Here is a 22,244-nt window from a genome sequence, read left to right as displayed (position 1 = left end):
CTTGAGCCCAGGGTTTACAATGAGCTATGGTGGCGCCACTGCACTTCAGCCCGGGCAAGAGCGAGACCCTGTCTTTAAAAAAAGAGAGAAAATGGCTTGAACGGGCTAAGAACCTTGATCCCCAGGAGAGTCCCTGCGCTGACCGAACCTCTGGGACTGGACTCCGCCTCCCAGCCCAGGAGCATCTTGCGGAAGGGCCTATCTCCATCTCTATGTCACGGTGGAAAAACGGTAACGGTGGGGAGTCACTGTCATTATTCACTGAACTCAAGTGCTCCGATTTGGGGTCTTCTCGTTCGGATTCCTGTGTCAGTGAGTGGGGACGGACTGGACACCCGGGCGGTGCCCTGCGGCTCCGGGCGGAGCCAGCCGCGGTCGCGGGGCGCAGCCACCTCAGCCCTCCTCCCGCCACATCCTCCAGGAAAGGGTGCTCAGGCCTTCCATTGAGGAGACAAGGACCCGCTGCCCTGGGGACAGACACTCGAGTAAATCGTGAGCCCTTGTGTGAAGCGATCAGGGATCTACCCTGACGTGGGCGGGAACCGTCGTCACCGCACAAGCGGAGGCGCAGTTATGAGAGCGTAGCGGCCCACCACCGCCGGGTCTCCCGGAGAGGGCGCGCCCGCTGGCCAGAGGACCAATCAGAGCACGGCAGGCTCGCAGGCCTCCCCCCAGGGACCACTCAGGCGCAGGCCGCTGGCGCTGCCTGCTCTTCGACTGGGCGAGCTTCCTGCCAGTCATGGCGGAATCAAAGCGGCGTCGGCCAGTAGCGGGAGGCGGTGGCGTCAGGCCAGCGGCTGGGCGCAAGCGGGTCGGCGTTGACTGAGCCGCCGCCTTCCCGCCTGCGCACTGCCTCTCGGCCCCCTCAGGCCCGCCCGCAGCCGGCCGCGTCATGCCAGGCGCTGCTAGGCGGTAGGGAGTGCCCGGGGCCGCCGCCTCCGCCCGCCCGCCCCAAGCCGCGCCCACTGCCCAGAGCCAGAGGGATGGTGGTAGTCACGGGGCGGGAGCCAGACAGCCGTCGCCAGGACGGTGCCATGTCCAGCTCCGACGCCGAAGACGACTTTCTGGAGCCTGCCACGCCGACGGCCACGCAGGCGGGGCATGCATTGCCCCTGCTGCCCCAGGAGGTACCCGGGCGGGCGGCGGGCCGTGGGGGCGTGGGGAGGGGCGCGGGGGAGAAGCGGGCGCCGGGCATAGCTGACCTTGGCAGGTGGGCGGTGCCGGGGTTGGGGGCGGGGCCCGCGGACCTGCGCCCCCCCCACCCACCTGCACCTCCCCCGCCCACCTACGCCCCTCCCCCGACCACCTGCACCCCTCCCCACCCACGTTCAACCCGTCAATTGCACCCACTAGATGTGCTTCCCCATTCCCTACCCCCTCCACCCAGTACTCTCTGGGGTGATTTACTCCCATCCCCATGTCCCACGTTTACTGAAGATAGGAGGGAGGGTGGGCCGTGGGAGGGGGACCCTGGAGCCCCGAGAGCCGATGGTGTCTGACCAGGCACGGTGGCTCAAGCCTGTAATCCCAACACGTTGGGAGGGAGGATCGCTTGAGGGCAGGAGTTGGAGGCCAGCCTGGGCAACATAGCAGGGGTCCCGGCCCTACTACGACTGGAAACACAAAAAAAGGCATTTTGGGTTGGATGAATTTTAGAAAAGAAAAGAAAAAGATGTCTTCTAGAGAATCCAACAGGATGCTGTAGTGGTTGCCCGCACCTAGTCTCCAGCTGCCCAAGGAACAAGGGAAGGAGCTGTCTGCAGATAAGGAGCAGGCCAGTTCATAGATGTAGCTACAGTCACCTGGCATCCCATGGCTTGCACTCACAGGCTGCTGTGCTCTGATGCACTGGGGCTTCCACGGGTCTTAATGTGTGTGATACTATCATGTCAACACCTGAAATGACACTCGAGACAGGAAAATATACCAGGCATGGTGGCTCACATCTGTAATCTCAGCACTTTGGGATGCTGAGGTGGGAGGATTGCTTGAGGCCAGGAGTTAGAGACTAGCCAGGGCAACAGTGAGATCCTGCCCCTACAAAAATAAAAATTAGCCAGGCTTGGTGGTGTGTGGCCTGTACTCTCAGGTGCTCAGGAAGGTGAGTTGGGAGAATCGCTTGAGCCCTGGTGGTTGAGGCTGCAGTGAGCCGTGATTGTGCCGCTGTAGTCCAGCCTGGGTGTGACACAGTAAGACCCTACCTACAAGCAAAAGCAAAAAAAGCAAGAGAAGGGAAACGATGCCAGGTGTGGTGGCTTACACTTGTAATCCCAGCATTTTGGGAGGCCAAGGCAGGAGGATTGCTTGAGGCCAGGAGTCTGGGACCAGCTTGGGCAACACAGACTCCATTTCTACAAATAAAAAATAAAGAGGAGGGAAGGTGAAGTGTTACTGGACACCGAAGATGGCTTCTAGGAGGCAGGGACTAAGATAGTGCCAGATCCAGGAGCATGTGATATGTGGAGTCCCAGGACAATGGATAGAGGCCCTCAACAGGCTGGGCTAGGTGATGATGCTCTTGGGAAGCAGATAGTGTTGTGCTGGGATTGCAAGCTGCATACACACAATGTCATGGGAAAATGAGCAAAAATCTGGAAGTAATCTCTGCAATTGGAAAAAAGTCATTAGTCACAGTGGTGCTATTTTTTTGTTCACTGTCGTTGGGAAAATGATGTGGTTTGAGGGAAAGAGCACAAGACCACAGACTGCAGACCAGGGCCCCACCGCCAGCTCCCCCCGCTGATGACATCTGCCCATGTGAGCTCCAAAACTGTTTCCGATGGCTTTTGTCCTCTCTGCTTCAATCCTCTCGTCTCTAATATGGAGCAAACACTTGGATTGGTATGAAGTATCTTTGGAAAAGGTTTAAAGAGCTCCAGAAATGTTCAGTATTATTATTCCAAAATGTTATCTGAGCCCTTGATATACACATAAAATGGTTTTAGAGGACCTATAGAGGAAGCACAAGGCATTTTCATGTCCTACGGGTACAGAAGAGTAACAGTGCATACACACACAGAGGTGTAACTCCCTGTCTATTTTGTTCGTTCATTCAGTGAATTTTGGGTCTTTACGTGAGCCAGGCACTGCCCAAGGCCCTGGGTCAGCTTTATTTCATGTATTTGTACCCTATTTTATTTCACAAAGGATTTGAAAGCTGGGAAGGGGACTGTGTAGACAAGCAGACTTTCACTGGAGCAGGAGAGACGTAATATTGAAAAGGACGCATGGCTATAATCCCAGCACTTTGGGAGGCCAAGGCAGGCAGATCACTTGAGGTTAGGAGTTTGAGACCAGCTTGGCCAACATGGTGAAACCCCATCTCTACCACAAATACAAAAATTAGTTGGGTGTGGCCATGCCCACCTGTAGTCCCAGCTACTTTGGAGGCTGGGGCAGCAGAATCTCTTGAACTCAGGAGGCAGAGGTTGCAGGGAACTGAAATCGTGCCATTGCACTCCAGCCTGGGCATTGCAGTGAGATTCCGTTTCAAAAAAAAAGATGCATAGGGATAAAATTTGAATTGATCTGGAGGAAGTTTGTGGGAAGATTAAAGAGAACTTAAAATGACCTCATTTCTTTCAAATGCAGTTTGGTAGAAACCACAAGCAGTGCAAAACAGGAAAGAAAAAAAAAAGAAAAGAAAAAAACCTTGCATTTTAAGGGAAACCTCGAGCTTCTTAGGGTACATTTATGCCATCATTTTCATGTTCCTCACTCAGCCCTTGCCTCCAGAACCTTAGCTGGACTGGAGACCGTCTCACGTAACAGATTAGGAGAGGAGTAGGTACCTGGAAGTATTCAACACACAACTACTGAGCTCTGCTGTGGGCAGCCCGTGGTTGGTGACCAAGATGCTTTCCCTGTCTTTGGGAAGCTTGAGGTCTAGTGGAGTGAATTGACAGAGGAAAATAATTGGCAATGTATTGTGCTAGGTGCTATTATAGAGGAGAATGTGGCACACGATGAAAGCACAGTCGAAGAATGTGTCAACTCTGTCCTGGGGGCAGGTGAGGGACAGTAGAGCAGAAATGCTCACAGATGAGGGGAACTTGAATAGAAATTTCTGGAATGAGTAGATGCCACTAACCTGTATGGTACGTTGGTGTGAATTAGAAAAAGGGCACATAGCAGATCACTCTCATCCAGCTTTTATGCAGTGAACAACCTGTAACACTATATGGGGCCATTTACCTTGCCATATAGACAGAAGAAGGAGGAGAGTGGTAAGAGCGTTTTGGGCACAGAAGACACTGTGAGCAAGAACACTAAGATAGTAAATTCAGGAAGTGAGAGGACACTGAAGGCTTGAGCTCTAGAGCAGTGATAATGGAGTTGAGGTGAAGAGACCTGATTTAAGAGCTATCAGGGGGCCGGGTGCAGTGGCTCACACCTGTAATCCCAGCACTTTGGGAGGCCAAGGCGGGTGGATCATGAGGTCAGCAGATCGAGACCATCCTAGCTAACACCGTGAAACCCCGTCTGTACTAAAAAAAAGTACAAAAAAAAAAAATACAAAAAATAACATGGTGGCAGGAGCCTGTAGTCCCAGCTACTTGGGGAGGCTGAGGCAGGAGAATGGCGTGAACCCGGGAGGTAGATCTTGCAGTGAGCCGAGATCGCGCCACTGCACTCCAGCCTGGGAGACGAGAGCGAAACTCCATCTCAAATAAAAAAAACAAAAGAGCTATCAGGGTTTGAATGGGTAAGACTTGGCAGGTGATGAGGGTGGGGCAGAGGGAAGAGAGAAAAGAAAGTATTCAGATGGACCCCTGGGCTTGAGTGACTGAATGAATGGTGTGGCACCAATCAGACCCGAGGGAGTGAAGATGGAGCAACCCCAGCTCTCAATCCCCGCTGCCTGCCTGAGAGCCCTGGTGATTTCTTTCCAGTTTCCTGAGGTTGTTCCCCTTAACATTGGAGGGGCTCACTTCACTACACGCCTGTCCACACTGCGGTGCTACGAAGACACCATGTTGGCTGCCATGTTCAGTGGGCGGCACTACATCCCCACGGACTCCGAGGGCCGCTACTTCATCGACCGAGATGGCACACACTTTGGGTATGTCTCTCCCTGTACAATCAACTTTGTAGTGCTAGCAAGTGATTAGCCTGGGCTTGAGTATGGGACTTTGGTATCTTCCATAGTACCTAGAAGAGGAGATAACATATTGATGAAATTTAATAAATTGGCTTATTGAAAGAGATCAAATTTTTTTTTTGTTTGTTTGTTTTTTGTTTTGTTTTTTTGCCAAAGGAGACAAAGACAGCCAGAGAAATTCCAAATAACACACACTGGCTGGATGAAATTGCTTCCATCCTAGACAGTTAAACAATTTTTATTTTCAGCTGGGCGTGGTGGCTGTTGCCTGTAATCCCAGCATTTTGGGAGGCTGAGGTAGGTTGATCACTTGAGGCCAGGAGTTCGAGACCAGTTCACTACAGCATGGTGAAACCCCATCTCTACTAAAAATACAAAAATTAGCTGGGTGTGGTGGCTCATACCTGTAATCCCAGCTACTTAGGAAGCTGAGGTAGAAGAATCGCTTGAACCCAGGAGGCAGAGGTTGCAGTGACCCGAGATCGCACCTTTGCACCCCAGCCTGGGCGACAGACCGAGATTCCATCTCAAAAAAACAAAACAAAACAAAACAAAATTTCATTTTTATTTATTTATCTAATTATATACACATGCACACACAGACATACACATACACACACACACATATATGTATATATATATGTGCTCTGATGCACTGGGGCTTCCACTAGTCTTAATGTGTGTGATACTATCATCATTTTATATATAGATAGATAGATAGATGATATAATAAATGATGATATATACTATCATCTTTATATATATATATAAATAGAGATGGGATCTTGTTGTGTTGCCCAGAGCGGTCTCAAGCTCCTGGCCTTAGGCAATCCTCCTACCTTGGCCCCCCAAAATGCTGGTATTACAGTATTTATTTAATTTTAGGTGCTTTTTTGTTTTTTGAGGGGGCTGTTTTTTTGGAGATAGGGTCTTGCTCTATTGCCCAGGGTGGAATGTAGTGGCTGTTCACCAGTGCCATCGTAGCTCACTGCATCCTTAAACTCCTGGCTCAAGCAGTCTTCTCACCTCAGCCTCCTGAATAGCTGGGACTACAGGCATGCGCCACCACACCTGGCTATCCTACGCAATATGAGACCAGGAAGTTGTCATCTGTGTGGAGAGGAATAAGTGTAATCCCATGTCGGGGGGTACTCTCAAACAACTTGGAGAATACCTTTAGATCTGGATTTTGGGGCTCAGCCTTGCCATGGGAAGGAAACGTGTGTAACAATGGTTACCAGACTTCTTCAGTAGTTTAAAACAGTAAAAAAAGATGAAAGACTGACATAGTGTTGTTCTCCTTTAATTTTGACAAGGAAAGTCTTTAAAAAAAAAAAGAAAAAACCTCTGTTGTTCCTGTGAGGTAACACTAAAACGTGACAAAACACAATCTCAACAACAGCAAAATAGCAGCCAGGTGCGGTGGCGCTTGCCTGTAGTCACAGCTACTTGTGAGGCGGAGTTGGGAGGATTGGTTGAGCCCAGGAGTTGGAGGCTGCAGCGAGTTGTGATCCCACCACTGTGCTCCAGCCGGGGCAAGAGTGAGACTGTCTTTTTTTTTTTTTTTTTTTTTTGAGTCAGCGTCTTGCTCTGTTGCCCTAGCTGAGTGCAGTGGCGTGAGCATGGCTCACTACAGCCTTGACCTCCCAAGTGCAAGCAGTTCTCCTGTCTCAGTTTCCCAAGTAGCTGGGACTAGAGGTGCACACCACCACGCCTGGCTGATTTTTGATTTTTTGTATAGATGAGGTTTCACTATGTTGGCCAGGATGTTCTCGAACTCCTGAACTCAAGTGATCCTCCTGCCTCAGACTCCCAAAGTGCTGGGATTACAGGCCGTGCCCGGCCGAGACTCTGTCTCTGAAAAAAGAAAACAAAACCTTTCCCAAGAAAGGACTTCTGACAGTCTTACACATAAACAATTTAAAGACTTTATATCTCAGGTTCCATGTTTGTGAAATGAGAAATAATTATAGCTGCTTCACAGGCTTGTCAATGAGGATTATATAAAGAGCCTTGGTATGACCCCTAGCCATGTCCTTTTCAGAGTACGTGACTGGAACTCTTAGCTCTTTCAGTCTGACATTGGAGATGACTAGAGACCTTGAACCAAGTGTCCGGGAGGCAGAAACTCTCCAACCACTGCATCTCTGTGCTGGCCTCCAAGTAGGATTGCCCACACTGTGGGAAAGATCATTTTTATTCTCAGAAAGGAGCCCTTGGTCAGATAACTTGCTTGGAAGCATCTGGGTTTCCCCAGTGGGCTATCAGCTGCCTCCAATGCTGAGAAAACAAAGTGTCACATCGCTCTGCAGAACTATAAAAAGATATTTGTTTGCAGGCTGTTTGGGGAAGGAAAGTGCCGGCTCCAGCTGGCAGCTCCCACAACACCCTTAGCTGGGCCTTGCCCCAGGGTTTTGTTTTTCAGAGCTCACCAAGGTTTGCTGAATATTTAGAAGGCATTTTGGGGAGGGGGGTCCGGGTTTGACTTGAGGTGGATGTGCCCACGCCCAGGTGGCCACAGTTAGAGAGTGACAGCGCCAGGCAAGGGCATGGCAGAAAGCAGGAAATGGCGACATTCATACTTTGGCTGATGAGTTCCTGTGACCTATGATTCATCAGCAGCAGATGAAGTTGTTGAATGACTCAGATAAAATAGGGGGTTCAGGGCATTTCGTAGGGTGCATTTCTTGCTATACAGCTTATGCACCCCTAGCATCCACCATGAAGGCCGCTTGGGCCTCCACCTGGGGTTGTTCCCCATTGTCATCAGCTTGCCACACTCTGGTCCAAATGCTTCTGTTGAAGCTGGACCATGGTGGATGTGGGCGTAGAGTCAGCCATGGCTGGATCTGAGCCTCTGGCAGCGGTGGCTACTTGAGCAAGCATGTTCCTGAACCTGGCTGGGCCCCACTTGAGCCTCATTTATGACATAGAGATAAGATAGCACACACCCCCAATGTCATTGAGAGGATTACATGGGATAACCCATGAATAGTGGCTGGCACCGAGTAATACTTAGCGAGTGTTAGCTGGTGTTGTATTAGGTCATAGACTAAGCTATTATTGAGGTAGCAGCATAATCTTGGGGTTTATTTACTCTCTTCCACACGTACCAGTGATGTATCTGATTACTCTTAGCACTAAATAATCTGAAAAGCTGGTGGCTTGCACCTATGGTCCCAGCTATTCGGGAGGCTGAGGCAAGAGGACTGCTTGAGCCTAGGAGTTAGAGGCTGCCTTGAGCTACGGTTGCACCACTGCCCTCCAGCCTGGGTGACAGAACAAGACCCTATCTCTTAAAAAAGAAGAAAAGAAAATCTGAAAAGTGAATTAGAAGGACAGAATTTTTATTTTAAGAAAATACAATATGTGATTTTATTCAGCCCTGGAACTGTTCTTTCAGACATTATGGTTAGGCATTTTACCTGCTCTGCATAGCTACAGAATAATGCTAGTGGCAAGGATGGGGAACACCTAGAACTCTTCTGCATTGCTGGTGGGAATGTAAAATGCTGCAACCACTTTGTTAACCACGTGCTTACCCTATGACCGAACAATTCTACTCCTGATACTTACTCAAAAGAAATTTGTGCTTGTGTCCACTAAAGGTTTTTTTTATTTTGAGATGGAATTTCACTCTATAACCCAGACTGAAGTGCGGTAGCATGATCTCAGCTCCCTGCAACCTCCGCTTCCCAGGTTCAAGCAGTTCCCCTGCCTCAGCCTCCTGAGTAGCTGGGATTACAGACGCCCACCACCATACCTGGCTAATTTTTGTATTTTTAGTAGAGATGGAGTTTCACCATTTTGGCCAGGCTGGTCTCAAACTCCTGAGCTCAGGTGATCCACCCACCTCAGCCTCCCAAAGTGCTGGGATCACAGGTGTGAGCCACCGTGCCTGGCCTAAAGGTCTAATATAGGAATGTTTATCCCAGCTTTACTCATAATAGCCAAAAACTGGAAACAACCCAAATGTCCATCAAAGAGACAACAGGGTAAATAAATTATACCATATTCATGCAAGGGTATACTTACATAATAAATAATAATAATAACAAACTACCGGTTTGTTTTTATTTATTTGGTGGATAAATTTCAAAAACATTATGTTAAAGGAAAGAAGCCAGGTATGAAAGAGAACATACTGCATAATTCTATTTATATGTATTTCAAGAAAAGGCAAAACTCATCTTTACTGATCGAAGGAGAAGTTAGAGTGGTTCCTTCCATAGGGATTAACTGGGAAGTGGCATGAGAAACCTTAAGGAATGGAAATTTCATCTTGATCTAGGTGTGGTTGGATGGGTATATTCATACTTAAAAAAAAATTGAACTGTACAGTTAATATTTGTACATTTATTGAATATTTCACCTCAATTCTAAAACAAATGTGTATAAAGGGCTAGATGTCTTATCTTCCCATTATACTTACATATGCCTAATAATACCTAATATTATACCTAATAATAGTAATTATAGTTGCTTACTGATAACAACAACTGGTAACACTTATTGAGGCTCTACTCTGTGCCAGGGATTTTCTAATCACTTAATTCCTAATACATCATGAGGTTTTATTGTTTTCTCCAATTTTACAGACAGGGAAACTGAAGCATGGAGAGGTTAGGTTCATTTACCCAGTGTAACACAGCTGGCAGTCTAGTTTTAGACTTTGTCCAATGCACTGTATGGCACTGCCCAGGAGCATGAGCTCCTTGTCACTGACCCTCTTTCCTTCCTGCTCAGAGATGTGCTGAATTTCCTGCGCTCAGGGGACCTCCCACCCAGGGAGCGTGTTCGAGCTGTGTACAAAGAGGCCCAGTACTATGCCATCGGGCCCCTCCTGGAGCAGCTGGAGAACATGCAGCCACTGAAGGGCGAGAAGGTGCGCCAAGCGTTTCTGGGACTCATGCCCTATTACAAAGGTGAGGGTCAGCTGCCCAGGATGGTGGGTATGTGGGAGGCGGTCTGCAAGGCATCTGTGAGTGTTTAGGTCTCCATCACAACACCGGGGGCAGCGTTCATCCAGATTTCTCAAGATGGGAGGGAGTGTCGTCCCCTCCCAGTCACACTGGGGAGATTCCAGTTAAGGTGGTCCTACCTGGCCTGTGACAGTCAGCAAATTGTGTTTCAGAAGGACAACCCTCGTCCCATTGGCTCTCCTTTGCTGTAGAGAACCATGACCCTTGTTTCAGTTTGTGCCCTTCGTTGGCCCCCTGAATCCTTTCCCCGAGAAATCTGTCTTTCCCCTCCTGCATCCTCCATCTTCAGGACTGTTTCTCTGTGCATCTCTGCCGCCCTGTCCTGCCCCTTCACCCCAGTGATAGGTGTTGTGTTCATCCTCATAGACCACTTGGAGCGGATTGTGGAGATCGCCCGGCTGCGTGCGGTCCAGCGGAAGGCCCGCTTTGCCAAGCTCAAGGTCTGTGTCTTCAAGGAGGAGATGCCCATCACCCCGTATGAGTGTCCGCTCCTCAACTCCCTGCGCTTTGAGCGGAGTGAGAGTGACGGGCAGCTTTTTGAGCACCACTGTGAAGTGGATGTGTCTTTTGGGCCCTGGGAGGCTGTGGCTGATGTTTATGACCTGTTGCACTGCCTGGTCACGGACCTCTCGGCCCAGGGCCTCACCGTGGACCACCAGTGCATCGGGGTGTGTGACAAGCACCTCGTGAACCACTACTACTGCAAGCGCCCCATCTATGAGTTCAAGATCACATGGTGGTGAGTAGCCTTGGTAGGCAAGAGTCCCATCAGGGAGGATGTCCACCACACTTGGTGGCTGTGGGAGTAAGATCCCTGAAGGGGCTGCTGACTGCCCCAGAATCTGCCGAGGTGAGGACCGAGTCCTGAGGCACAGCTCCCAGGGGACAGAGGTGTAGCCCCACTCTCCCTGACTGCACCTCAGGGTTGGGCTCAGGGCTTGCGGCCTGCAGGCACTCCGGCCAGCGCTCAGCTGGCCTTTCCTCAAGGCATGGTAGTCTTTCCTTGAGGCTGATAGCTAGGGCTTGAGCAGGAAGTCCCGAGAAGTTTCGTCACCTTCTTGACCTTGCAAGAGAGTTTCTGCCCATTTTAGAGCCACGTTATCAAATCGATGAGGCCTAATCACTTCCTCGACCCTGTTCAAGCGTCCCTCCCTTGTGCTTAGTGTATTGGTCTGAACACGGAACATGATGGGGGATTTACCTGACCAGCCACCCCGTAGCCCCTGGCTGAAGAAGAAAGAGCATCTTCTGTCCCACTGTACCCCTTCTCCTCCAAGAATAGTTGCCCACTTTCCTAAAATGTGGAAAGACTTCTCTTTTCCTTCCGGAACATGTTCTTCACCACCTTTTGGAGATTTAACCATAGCTGCCAAAGCTATGCACCCAGTTGGCCTTAGAAAACCACAATGTTTACAGCCCTGTCTTAGGGCCACAGCTTCTCCTATCTTCCACCACCCTCCTTGCTTGCAGGGTTGTCTTCTCACAGGGCTGGAATGCAAATTTCAGAGGCTTCTTTTGAAGATTCCCCAAGTCAAGCAGGCAAGATGCCTAGATCTTCTGTTATGTTTGACATGTAACATCCTTTTTAGAGGCTCAGAACACCTCCTTGGCTGCTATCTCATGTGTTAGAATCCAATTTGTGGTGAACCTCTTTGGAAGGGGCCCCCTCTTTAAACCTTGTTGCTCTGTCCTGGTAACATTCTCCTAGGAGAGCATGTCTTCTGAGAAGGTAAAGGAAGGGCTGGGTGAGACACACAGCTATCCTAGGAGCCGTAGGAAGACAGAGAAAACTTCCCTTTTGTTTTATTCCTCACTCCTCTATTTTTGTCTTACTTCTCTATATTTTGTTTTACTCCTCACTCCTCTATATTTTGTTTTACTTACTCCTCTATTTCAGAAATTGAAAAAGATCCCCAAGGATCTGTTACTACTGCATTTCCTTCTTGCTCTGTCTACAGCCTGGGCCAACTAGTCAGGGTCTGGACATGCATCTCCTAAAGGAAGAACTGTGTAGCACCACTGATCACAATGTAACATTTCCATGCTGCATTAAGGGCATCTCTCTGTAATCATGACCGTACCTGTCTCTTCCTGGGTATTCTTGAAGGGAGATTTTTTTTTTAAATGTGTGAAGAATTGATGTGAGCCAGGAACATGTCTGTAGTCCCAGCTACTTGGGCACACGCCTGTAGTCCAGGCTACTCAGGCACACACCTGTAGTACCAGCTACTCCGGAGGCTGAGGCAGGAGGATCACTTGAGCCCAGGAGATGAAGACTGTAGTGTACTATGATCATGCCTATGGCTAGCCACTGTGCTCCAGCCTGGGCAACACCACCGTTAAAATAAATAAATAAAGGAATTGGGGAGGACAACCTCCCCGGTCTCAGACTTACAGGACCAGATAGATGAGATGGCTATAGGGGGAGCTGAAGTCTGTGTTCATATGAGGAAAAGAAGACCAAGCCCTGGGACTTTGGTTGAATTCCTCCGTGGGGCTGGAAGGCAGTGACCTCCTGTTCCCTCTGTGTAAACAAATATTCCAGGGCATGGTTGTGCACTCCTGTTGTTCTCTTTTAGAGGTGGAAAAGAGGTGAATACTGAGATCTAAGAGGAAAGAACAGTCATTCATGTTCTGAGATATGGGCTCTCTCTATTGTACTCATATACAAAGGGATAGTCTCTTTTTTGGAGCTGATGTCCCTGCTTGGAGGTTAGCCCAAAAACATGGCTCTTGAATTGTTCTAAGAGAAAAGTCTTTGATTTCGGTTCTTCTGATTGGTGTTACCTACTGCCTAATATGTGTTCATTTTTTGACAGAGAGGCAGACTATTGATAAAGTCTGTGTGAACAGAGAGCAGTTCATTAAGCCCAATGCTTTCAGTGATGTGGCCTTGACCCTTTCTGCTACCCGCCATCCCACGGAGCATCGCAGGGCTTGGTTATTTAGAGTCCATACATGCAAGCCAGGGAGAAACTTGTTTGCTCAAATGCAGGTTTGCTCAAAAACAGGTCCTGAAGGCTGGCTTAGGGTTACAGGGATGCTGGGTAAGAACACTGTTCTTGTGTCTCTCGCTGGAGAAACCCCTGTTTCTCTGACTCCCTATGTGATCCTCACAATAATGTCTTCTGTGCCACTGTAGGACACAAGGCTCTGGCCAGTACAGAAGACAGAGAGGTGACACTGGGCAGCAAGCTGAGAGCTCTTTCTAAATAGAGTGAACGAATTCAGTGGTCTAGTTTCTCCATTCTCTGATGAGAAACCGAGGCCAGGCTAAAAAGTGAATTAGATGTGGTGGATTGTGCTAATGGCCTCCAAATAAAGGGGTTATCCCTGTGGAAGTGATTTCTCCCCATTTGATCCCTTTTCAACTCTGAATGGCCAGGCCCAGAGCAGAAGAAGGGTTGGGTCTGGAAGGAAGGCTCCAAAGGTTGAAAGCTTCTCCCTGATCAGAAGGAAGTGCATCTTTATAGAATTGTTGTGTATAATGTCAGTAAATCCCTCTCGCTTGACAAGGGACTGGATTCATCTTGCCTTGAGACAGGCCAGTGAAAGTTTCAGGAGATGGGACCACATGGTGAAATGCTCGCCATAATACAATTCCTTAAAGATAAAAAAGCTAATGTTATAGCAATGAAAAAGACTGAAGCAAAACCACACTGAAACACGTCCCATTCCAGGGGAGGAATTCTTTGCGTAACACTCTAAATCAAAGGAAGGAATCGTCACCTTCCTTATTCTACCTCTACCTTGTTCACCAGGCTGCCCAGTCCTAAGGCAGAAAGCAGTCAGCTGTACTCTGGAAGTTTCTGTTCTTTCCTGGGGCTTAGGATATTCTGGGAACTGTCTGAGCCTTGTGCTTCAGGCTTATCAGGTGATATAATCTTCCTGTTCTGGGTTGCTTGCTGGAGGACTAGGAAGTGACATTTATAAGACACAGGCGGCGTGAGCATCCATGTGTGGTCTTGGTCTAAACCAGCTCTTGAACAGGTTAAAGCAAACAGCAATAACAAAACAAAAACTACCCACACTGAGCATTTTGATCCCAGTAATATTTCAAATATTGTCCTTCTGCATATGTTCTATCCATATTTGATTCCAATATACATTATTAATTTCTTGGGTACTATTTTTCTGGGGCTCTTGCATGAAGGTGGTGCCTGTCTCATGATCCTTAAAAGAGAGAGGCTTTTTTCATCCAAAGCTGGAGTGTTGGGAACTGGGGTGGGAGAGGCACTTTTTGGAATTCTGAGGGAATCATATCTGTGTATATACGTATTGAGTGGGGAAGGATGGGGGTTGGCAGGGGTTGAGGGAGGTGGGAACAAACAGTGGGTATGGGAACAGGCAGTCACCTCGAGTCACCTGGGTCCGTCGTCGTCCTTCTGTACGGTGTTGGGTTTATGTACACAGTATAACACTTCCTGTGTGAGTTCATGTACCTGTCTGTGAGTGCTTTGGTGTATGGAGCCTCAGTACACTCCAAGGGCATTAAAGTCAAGAACTAGAACCTGCGTGCTGCGCCTTTCTTTTTTAGAGATGTGTGCTCATCCCTTCTCTGACCCCCACTTTGTCAGCAAATATTTTTTATTTCTGCTTAAAATGTGGTATGTTTGGGGATGTTCCACACAACAAGACAGGCTTTTCCCTGAGACCAGCAACTGAGCTTCTGCCCTGAAAGGGAGGTTGGCCTCTTGAGGACCCTTCTGGAGTTACTCTAGACTTGTCTCTGTTTCAGGTAGGCAAGTGCCCACCCCAGCCTAGGCAAAATCTCTGTCCTCTTCTGTTGGGAGTTCTCCAAGGAAAGAAGAGAGTACAGGTGCAGTCATGTGTGTGGCTCACAACCATGTCAGGTAGTTCTAAAATTCTTCCTGTCATATCACCACTTCCTTTTCAACAGGGAAATAAGTGCTCTAAATTTATGTGAGCCTCAGTGGTTAAGACCCTTCCTTGGCTGGGCGTGGTGGCTCATGCCTGTGATCCCAGCACTTTGGGAGGCTGAGGTGGGCGGATCACGGGGTCAGGAGATTGAGACCATCCTGGCTAACACAGTGAAACCCCGTCTCTACTTAAAAAAATACAAAAAATTAGCCGGGCGTGGTGGCGGGCCCCTGTAATCCTGGCTACTTGGGAGACTGAGGCAGGAGAATGGTGTGAACCCAGGAGGTGGAGCTTGCAGTGAGCCAAGATCGCGCCACTACACTCCAGCCTGGGCGACAGAGCGAGACTCCATCTCAAAAATAAAAAAAAACAAAAAACAAAAAACAACCCCACAAAAACCCTTCCTTAAGGAAAATGGACATAAGTTGCCCTTCCTTCGAAAGCGGAGCTTGACACCTTCCTGGCTAATGAGCATCCTCATCAAGATGCCCTTTGGAGTCACATCATGGATTAACCCAGAAAGGTGAGTTCTGAAGTTCCGAGTAGCTTCATACCCTCCAATTGCTTCCCCTAAATCTGATTATTCTGGATTTTAAACAAAAACACTGCATCATCTCTGCCAAATATATTCCCTGATCTAATTACTGAGCACAGTCACATAGTAATAGTACACTAACAATACAGGCTGGAAACTGAAGCTCATAGAGGTACAGTTTCCCCGAGAGTGCAGAGCTAGTAAGTGGAAGAGTCAGCATTCAAACCCAGAGCCCCTTTCTGAAATCCTCAGGGTTGTTCAACAGCATGATCCTCCCTTCCTCTTGAAAGATAAGTATCCTCCTTCTGAGGTTCAGGGCTTGACTCTGCCTGACCTATGAAGATTTGGAAAGCACATATCTAGGACAAGTATTAGTCTTCGGCCGGGCACGGTGGCTCAAGCCTGTAATCCCAGCACTTTGGGAGGCCGAGACGGGTGGATCACGAGGTCAGGAGATCGAGACCATCCTGGCTAACATGGTGAAACCCCGTCTCTACTAAAAAATAACAAAAAACTAACCAGGCGAGGTGGCGGGCGCCTGTAGTCCCAGCTACTCAGGAGGCTGAAGCAGGAGAATGGCCTAAACCCGGGAGGTGGAGCTTGCAGTGAGCTGAGATCCGGCCACTGCACTCCAGCCTGGGCGACAGAGCGAGACTCTGTCTCAAAAAAAAAAAAAAAAAAAGAAAGTCTTCATACTTCAGGAAAGGATTCTAGGAAGAAAGGAAAAAAAATCTCCCATAGATGTTGTATTAGTCCATTTTCACACTGCTGTAAAGAACTACCTGAGACTGGATAATTTATGAAGAAAAGAGGTTTAATTGACCCACAGTTTGCATGGCTGGGAGGCCTTGGGAAACTTATAATCATGGCAGAAGGCGAAGGAGAAGCAAGGCACGTCTTACATGGTAGCAGGAGAAAGTGGGGAGGCCAGGTGTGGTGGCTGATGCCTGTATAATCCCAGTACTTTGGGAGGCCGAGGCAGGCAGATGACAAAGTCAAGAGATTGAGACCATCCTGGCCAACATGGTGAAACCCCATCTCTACTAAAAAGCAAAATACAGAAAAATTAGCTGGGTGTGGTGGCATGCACCTGTAGTCCCAGCTGCTCGGGAGGTTGAGGCAGGAGAATTGCTTGAACTCAGGAGGCAGAGGTTGCAATGAGCCGAGATCACGCTACTGCACTCCAACCTGGAAACAGAGTAAGACTCTATTTAAAAAAAAAAAAAAAAAAGAGATTGGGGAAATGCACTTTTAAACCATCAGAGCTCATGAAAACTCACTATCACAAGAACAGCATAGGGAAAATCTACCTCCATGATCCAATCACCTCCCTCCAGGTCCCTCCCCTGACAAGTGGGGATTACAGTTCAACATGAGATTTGGGTGGGGACACAGAGCCAAACCATATCAAATGTGTAGCCCTTAAGTAGCCCCTGTGTTAAGGGGGTAGATGGGGCTCCCAATTTACTGACCTGAGTGAGGGACACATATCCACTAGGTGAAGGAGGCCCTGCTCACAGGGTGATGAATGGAGTATGACAGAGTAGGTGAGTCATGGCTCCTTGGCTGGACCCCAGGAGTGGGATGATCTGGAACCATCTGAGTTAATGAGACTCCTGAAGCCCTGCAGGTGTCCCTGCATAGACAAGCTGTATAGCCTACTTCCGAAATCAGAAGCGTAACAGAATGGGAGGCTCCTTAGTGTAGTTCAGGGGATGCCGTGTGCCTGGCTTGGGACTCGTGGCCCTTGGACTCAGATCTCTATACTGCCAAGTGTCCCTTCATCATTCTTGTGTAGATGACCTCTTCACTAGTTTTACTTAATTTTGGTTTGTTGAACTTATGGCATGTTCCCTTAGCTTTTATTTACTTACCTTTAGCTTTCTTTTAATTCCTTACCATTTTGTTTTTCCTATCATGTACTGTAGCTTAATTTCCCTGTTTTTTAAACATAATTTTAAAATTAATTAATTAATTTATTTATTTATTTATTATTATTTTGGAGACAGTCTTGCTCTGTTGCCCAGGCTGGAGTGCAGTGGTTCAATCTCAGCTCACTACATCCTCCGCCAGCTGGGTTCAAGCGATCCTCCTTCGTCAGCCTCCCAAGTAGCTGGGATTACAGACGCGCCACCATGCCCGGCTAATTTTTGTATTTTTAGTAGAGATGGGGTTTCACCATATTAGCCAGACTGGTCTTGAACTCCTGAACTCAGGTGATCTGCCCGCCTTGACCACCCAAAGTGCTGGGAGTACAGGCATAAGCCCCCACGCCAGCCTAGTAGTTTTTGTTCTGAGCAAGGATAGTTATGTGCTTTTCTTTTCCCTTCCCCAGTCATGTCTACAGTGATCTTATTTATTAGCTGTGAACTTAGGTACCTCATTTTTTCTCAGGTGAATACCTGCTTCTAATATCTAAATGCAAAGGAAGACTGACAGTATTACTATAGAATTCATAGATGTGCATTATCTAGGTAGATTTAAAGGACAGAATTTTGTGTCTTCTTCCAAAATGCACCCCCGACTCTCCATCACACCACACACACACACACACACACACACACACACACACACACACAAATAAATAGAGCAGCCTTAGGAAGAGGGCAGTACAATTCCTGGACTGCAAAGGATGTCTTCCCTCACATACTTGTTTCTCCTGAGGAATGACATGATCTGGAGATCCTAGGTGTCCCCCTTCTCCAACCACTTGACACCAGGTGGACACAGAGCTATTGTATACCAGGAGAAGATCCAGTCAACTGTGGGAAAGACTGAACCATCCAGAAACACTCCATAACAGGGGTCTGTCATCAGATTATGATGTACCTTTTCTAGCCACTTCTGGCCTCTATGTCAACCTTATTCACCCCTCAACAAATATGACTTCTAGAGGATTTTCTCTTTTTTTTGAGACGGAGTCTCGCTCTGTCGCCCAGGCTGGAGTGCAGTGGCCGGATCTCAGCTCACTGCAAGCTCCGCCTCCCGGGTTCACGCCATTCTCCGGCCTCAGCCTCCCGAGTAGCTGGGACTACAGGCGCCCGCCACCTCGCCCGGCTAGTTTTTTGTATTTCTTTTTTTTTTTTTTTGAGGCCGAGGTCTCACTGCTTGGGCTGGAGTGCGAGAGTGGCGCGATCTGCAGGCTGCTGCAAGCTCCGCCCCGGGTTCCGCGCCATTCTCCGCCTCAGCCTCCCAAGTAGCTGGGACTACAGAAGCCTTCTGCAGCGCCCGGCTAGTTTTTGTATTTTAGTAGAGGCGGGGTTTCACCATGTTAGCCAGGATAGTTAGATATACGCCTTGAATCCACCGCCTGTTCCAAAGTGCTGGGATTACAGGCTTGAGCCACAGCGTGACCAGTTTTTGTATTTCTTAATAGAGGCGGGGTTTCACCTGTTAGCCAGGATGGTCTCGATCTCCTGACCTGCGTGATGTGATGTCGGCCTCCCAAAGTGCTGGGATTACAGGCTTGAGCCACCGCGCCCGGCCAAGAAATCTTTATATCTTCAGTATTTTTGTAAAGAGGTCCGGGTGGTATCATGAGTAGGCTTAAGTCCCTCCAACGTGTATGAACGTTTATAAATGCCTTGGGTATCCAGTGTCTCAACACAGCATCTTCATCACCAACCATACCTCAGCTGACTCTGCCCCAAGGGCCCACCTGTGTGTGCACATGTTGCAGGTGTTTACTGTCCCTCTCACCATGTCCTCTCCACCTCTCCCCTCTGTAACTGTCCTGTCTTTGGCATTTAAAAGCTGATTGGCCACTTCTGGCCATGCCTCATCTGGTACCTGCTAGCCCACCATGACAGTGATGCCATACCCGGGACTGTCTGCTTCTTATTCTCAGGCAGGTAGGTGCTCTCAGCACTGATGTCCCTTGCTTTCCAAGTCAGCTTTTACACCTGGCCTGCTAGGCACTGGAGAGCATTTTCAGTCTCCATAGCAGCAGCAGCAGCAGCAGCAGCAGAGGATCCTGCAGGGTCTATGTCCACCTAAGTTAAGGTAAGATGGATAGACATCCTGGAAGCTCTGCATCTACGTACACAACAGCTGCAGAGGATGCCTGTAGGATCCCACTGAGCAGACATACTAGCTTCACCTTCTGTACCAGGAAGGAAGAATCTAATTATTTTGCCTGGCCAGGCATGGTGGTTCACACCTGTAATCCTATAGCACTTTGAGAGGCAGAGGCAAGAGGATTGCCTGAGGCCAGGAGTCCAGGACCAGCCTGGGCGACATAGCAAGATCCTGTGTCTAAAAAAGCAAAATTCAAAAACATAAGCCAGGCATGGTGGCCTGCACCTGCAGTCCCAGGTACTTGGGAGCCTGAGGTGGGAGGTTCACTTGAGCTCATGCGGTTGAGGTTGCAGTGAGCCATGATTGCACTGCTGCAGTCCAGCCTCAGTGACAGAGCAAGACCCTGTCTCTAAAATAAAAAGCAAAATAAGTAAATATTTTGCTTGGAAACCGAGTTCACCACGAGTTTCTTAACAAAAATATGAACTTCACTAATGAGCTGACCACATCGCTATTAGATGCAATGAAGGTGGCATTATTCACTCAGCACTCCCAGGAGTCAAGGCAGAATGTAATTGCTTCCAGACATATTCAGGGGATATTCCACCCAATTATCTAATTTTATTCTTCAAAGGCAGCTGTATCTGGAAACTCCCATTGGTCCAGAGAGGCAGAACAATGAGAGGAAATCCCCTGTCCAGTTACCTGCAGGAATATTCCACCACTTCCATGGGCTAGAGGATTCCATTGAGATGGAGTTTACGACTTGATTTTGAACACCTGTCAGCACTGTTCTCTGTTTGCATGGCAATTCTGACCCTTTTGTGGCAACGACACTCCTGGGACAACCTGGATTTGTGGATTGAGATCCAAAGGTAGAATTTCCAGACAGTCCAACCAAGGTATCAAGTGATGTTTCCAGAGTGGAAGGCTCTCACCGTGTCCCAGGATTTCTGGGGTTTATAAGCAGTACTGGCCATTTGTGACTCTGTTTTTTACCTAATCATTCTGTCTTTTTAGGACATGGTTTACCCGATCCCTGGCTAAGGATCCAACATTCCAATAGCTGAAAACCCTGGATATCTTTTCTCCCAGCCTGCCTTACACACTTGAACCCCTCAGTAAGGCTATACAGAGCGCCATGAGCAGGGGCAGCCTCTCCCTTGTTTCTACAGCTCCATGATGAGGGGTTGGCTGAGGCCAGCAGTCCTCGTAGGTGTGACAGTTGCAATATAATCAACAGTTTCAAGATCTAGAGGCACCTTTTGAAAGAACCCCTTCAGGGATGTCTATCCACAGCAGCCTGGAGCAGCCAAGGTGAACCTGAGATTTTGACCCACACAATAAGGGGGGGCCATTCGTTTTCAAATATTTTGGCTTCAGAAGACACTTCATTACCTATGCAAATATTGAGAGATTAACAGAAGTTCCAGCTCTTATGCCTGACTGAGAAAAGGCACTGCAAGTTGCAGTTAGGTACCCATGAGAAGCAGAGGTCAGCTGAAACCCAGAGCTTCCCAAAGTGGACACCAGCGGGGACTATTCCTGATGTCCCACCCAAGAGAGGAAGATGAACTCGGGCGCTGCTGCTCTGCCCAAATGCCATCCCACGTGCATTCACATGTCACCCATTCAAAATAAATAGCATGGAATTATTGGAACCTTATATCTGACATGTAAGACCAGCCTACACATTGGGCTGGGTGCAGGGGCTCATACCTGTAATCCTAGCACTTTGGAAGGCTGAGATGGGCAGATTGCTTAAGCACAGGAGTTCCAGACCAGCCTGAGGAACGTGGTGAAATCCTGTCTCTTCAATTAAAAAAAAAAATTTGGCTGGGTGTGGTGATACATGCCTATAGTCCCAGCTACTCAGGAGGCTGAGGTGGGAGGATTGCCTGTGCCCAGGAGGTCGAGGCTGCAGTGAGTTGTAATCAGGCCACTGCACTCTAGCCTGGGCAACAGAGTGAGACCCAGTCTCAAAAAAAAAAAAAAAGTCTACACCGTCATTGTCTCCTTGGGTCATCTGGCCTGTATTGTATTTAGGGTCATTTATATTAGGAGAAAGAAATCAGAAATCACAGTAACTTGAATAATTTATACCTTTAATTAGGGAAGTGAGGGATCAACAAATAAAGGTAACTATAAAGAAACAGGCAGGTCAAGAAAGGGGCTGGAGCAAAATGGTGACATTTTTGGCTAGCCATTGTGGGAGAGAGGACAAAGCAAAAATGCAGCACCAGGGCTGGGCAAGGTGGCTCACGCCTGTAATCCTAGCACTTTGGGAGGCCGAGGTGGACGGATCACCTGAGGTCAGGAGTTCGAGACCAGCTCTGGCCAACATGGTGAAACCCCGTCTCTACTAAAAATACAAAAAAAAAAAAAAAAGGCAAAAATTAGCTGGTCATGGTAGTGCACACTGTATATGAGGACAAACAGAATAACTGCCAAGCAGCACTGAGGACTTGGATGAGGTGAGAAAACCAGCTGTGATGAGTTGTAGTAACTCAGATAAATCAGCTTTTCATTTGTCTCACAAGGCCCAGCGATCAGCATGGGAGAGAGAGAAAGCCAGATAGAGTGGTGGCGTGTGCCTGCAGTCCAAGCTACTCAGGCAGTTGAGGTGGGAGGATTACTTAAGCCCAGGAGAGATTGGTAGAATGATTTAATGAAAAGGTGGATGACAGAGCCTTGGGAAATGTAAAAAAATAAGTAAAATAAAATACAA

At 48.3% G+C, this 22,244-nt stretch overlaps 1 protein-coding gene across 1 annotated transcript; it reads left to right on the top strand.

Annotated features, from left to right (window-relative positions):
- The first annotated feature begins 801 nt into the window (after positions 1–801).
- KCTD7 (potassium channel tetramerization domain containing 7) lies at positions 802–14,597 on the top strand. The gene is made up of 4 exons (XM_009202872.3): positions 802–1,127; positions 4,893–5,062; positions 9,848–10,026; positions 10,450–14,597. Exons 1-4 carry the CDS (start codon positions 984–986, stop codon positions 10,824–10,826), a joined length of 870 nt encoding a protein of 289 aa, XP_009201136.1. The 5' UTR covers positions 802–983; the 3' UTR covers positions 10,827–14,597.
- The last annotated feature ends 7,647 nt before the right edge of the window (positions 14,598–22,244 follow it).

This window comes from Papio anubis, chromosome 4 (genome assembly GCF_008728515.1).
Source record: "Papio anubis isolate 15944 chromosome 4, Panubis1.0, whole genome shotgun sequence".
NCBI classification, from domain to species: Eukaryota; Metazoa; Chordata; class Mammalia; order Primates; family Cercopithecidae; genus Papio; species Papio anubis.
This window is presented reverse-complemented; position numbering and strand designations above follow the sequence as displayed.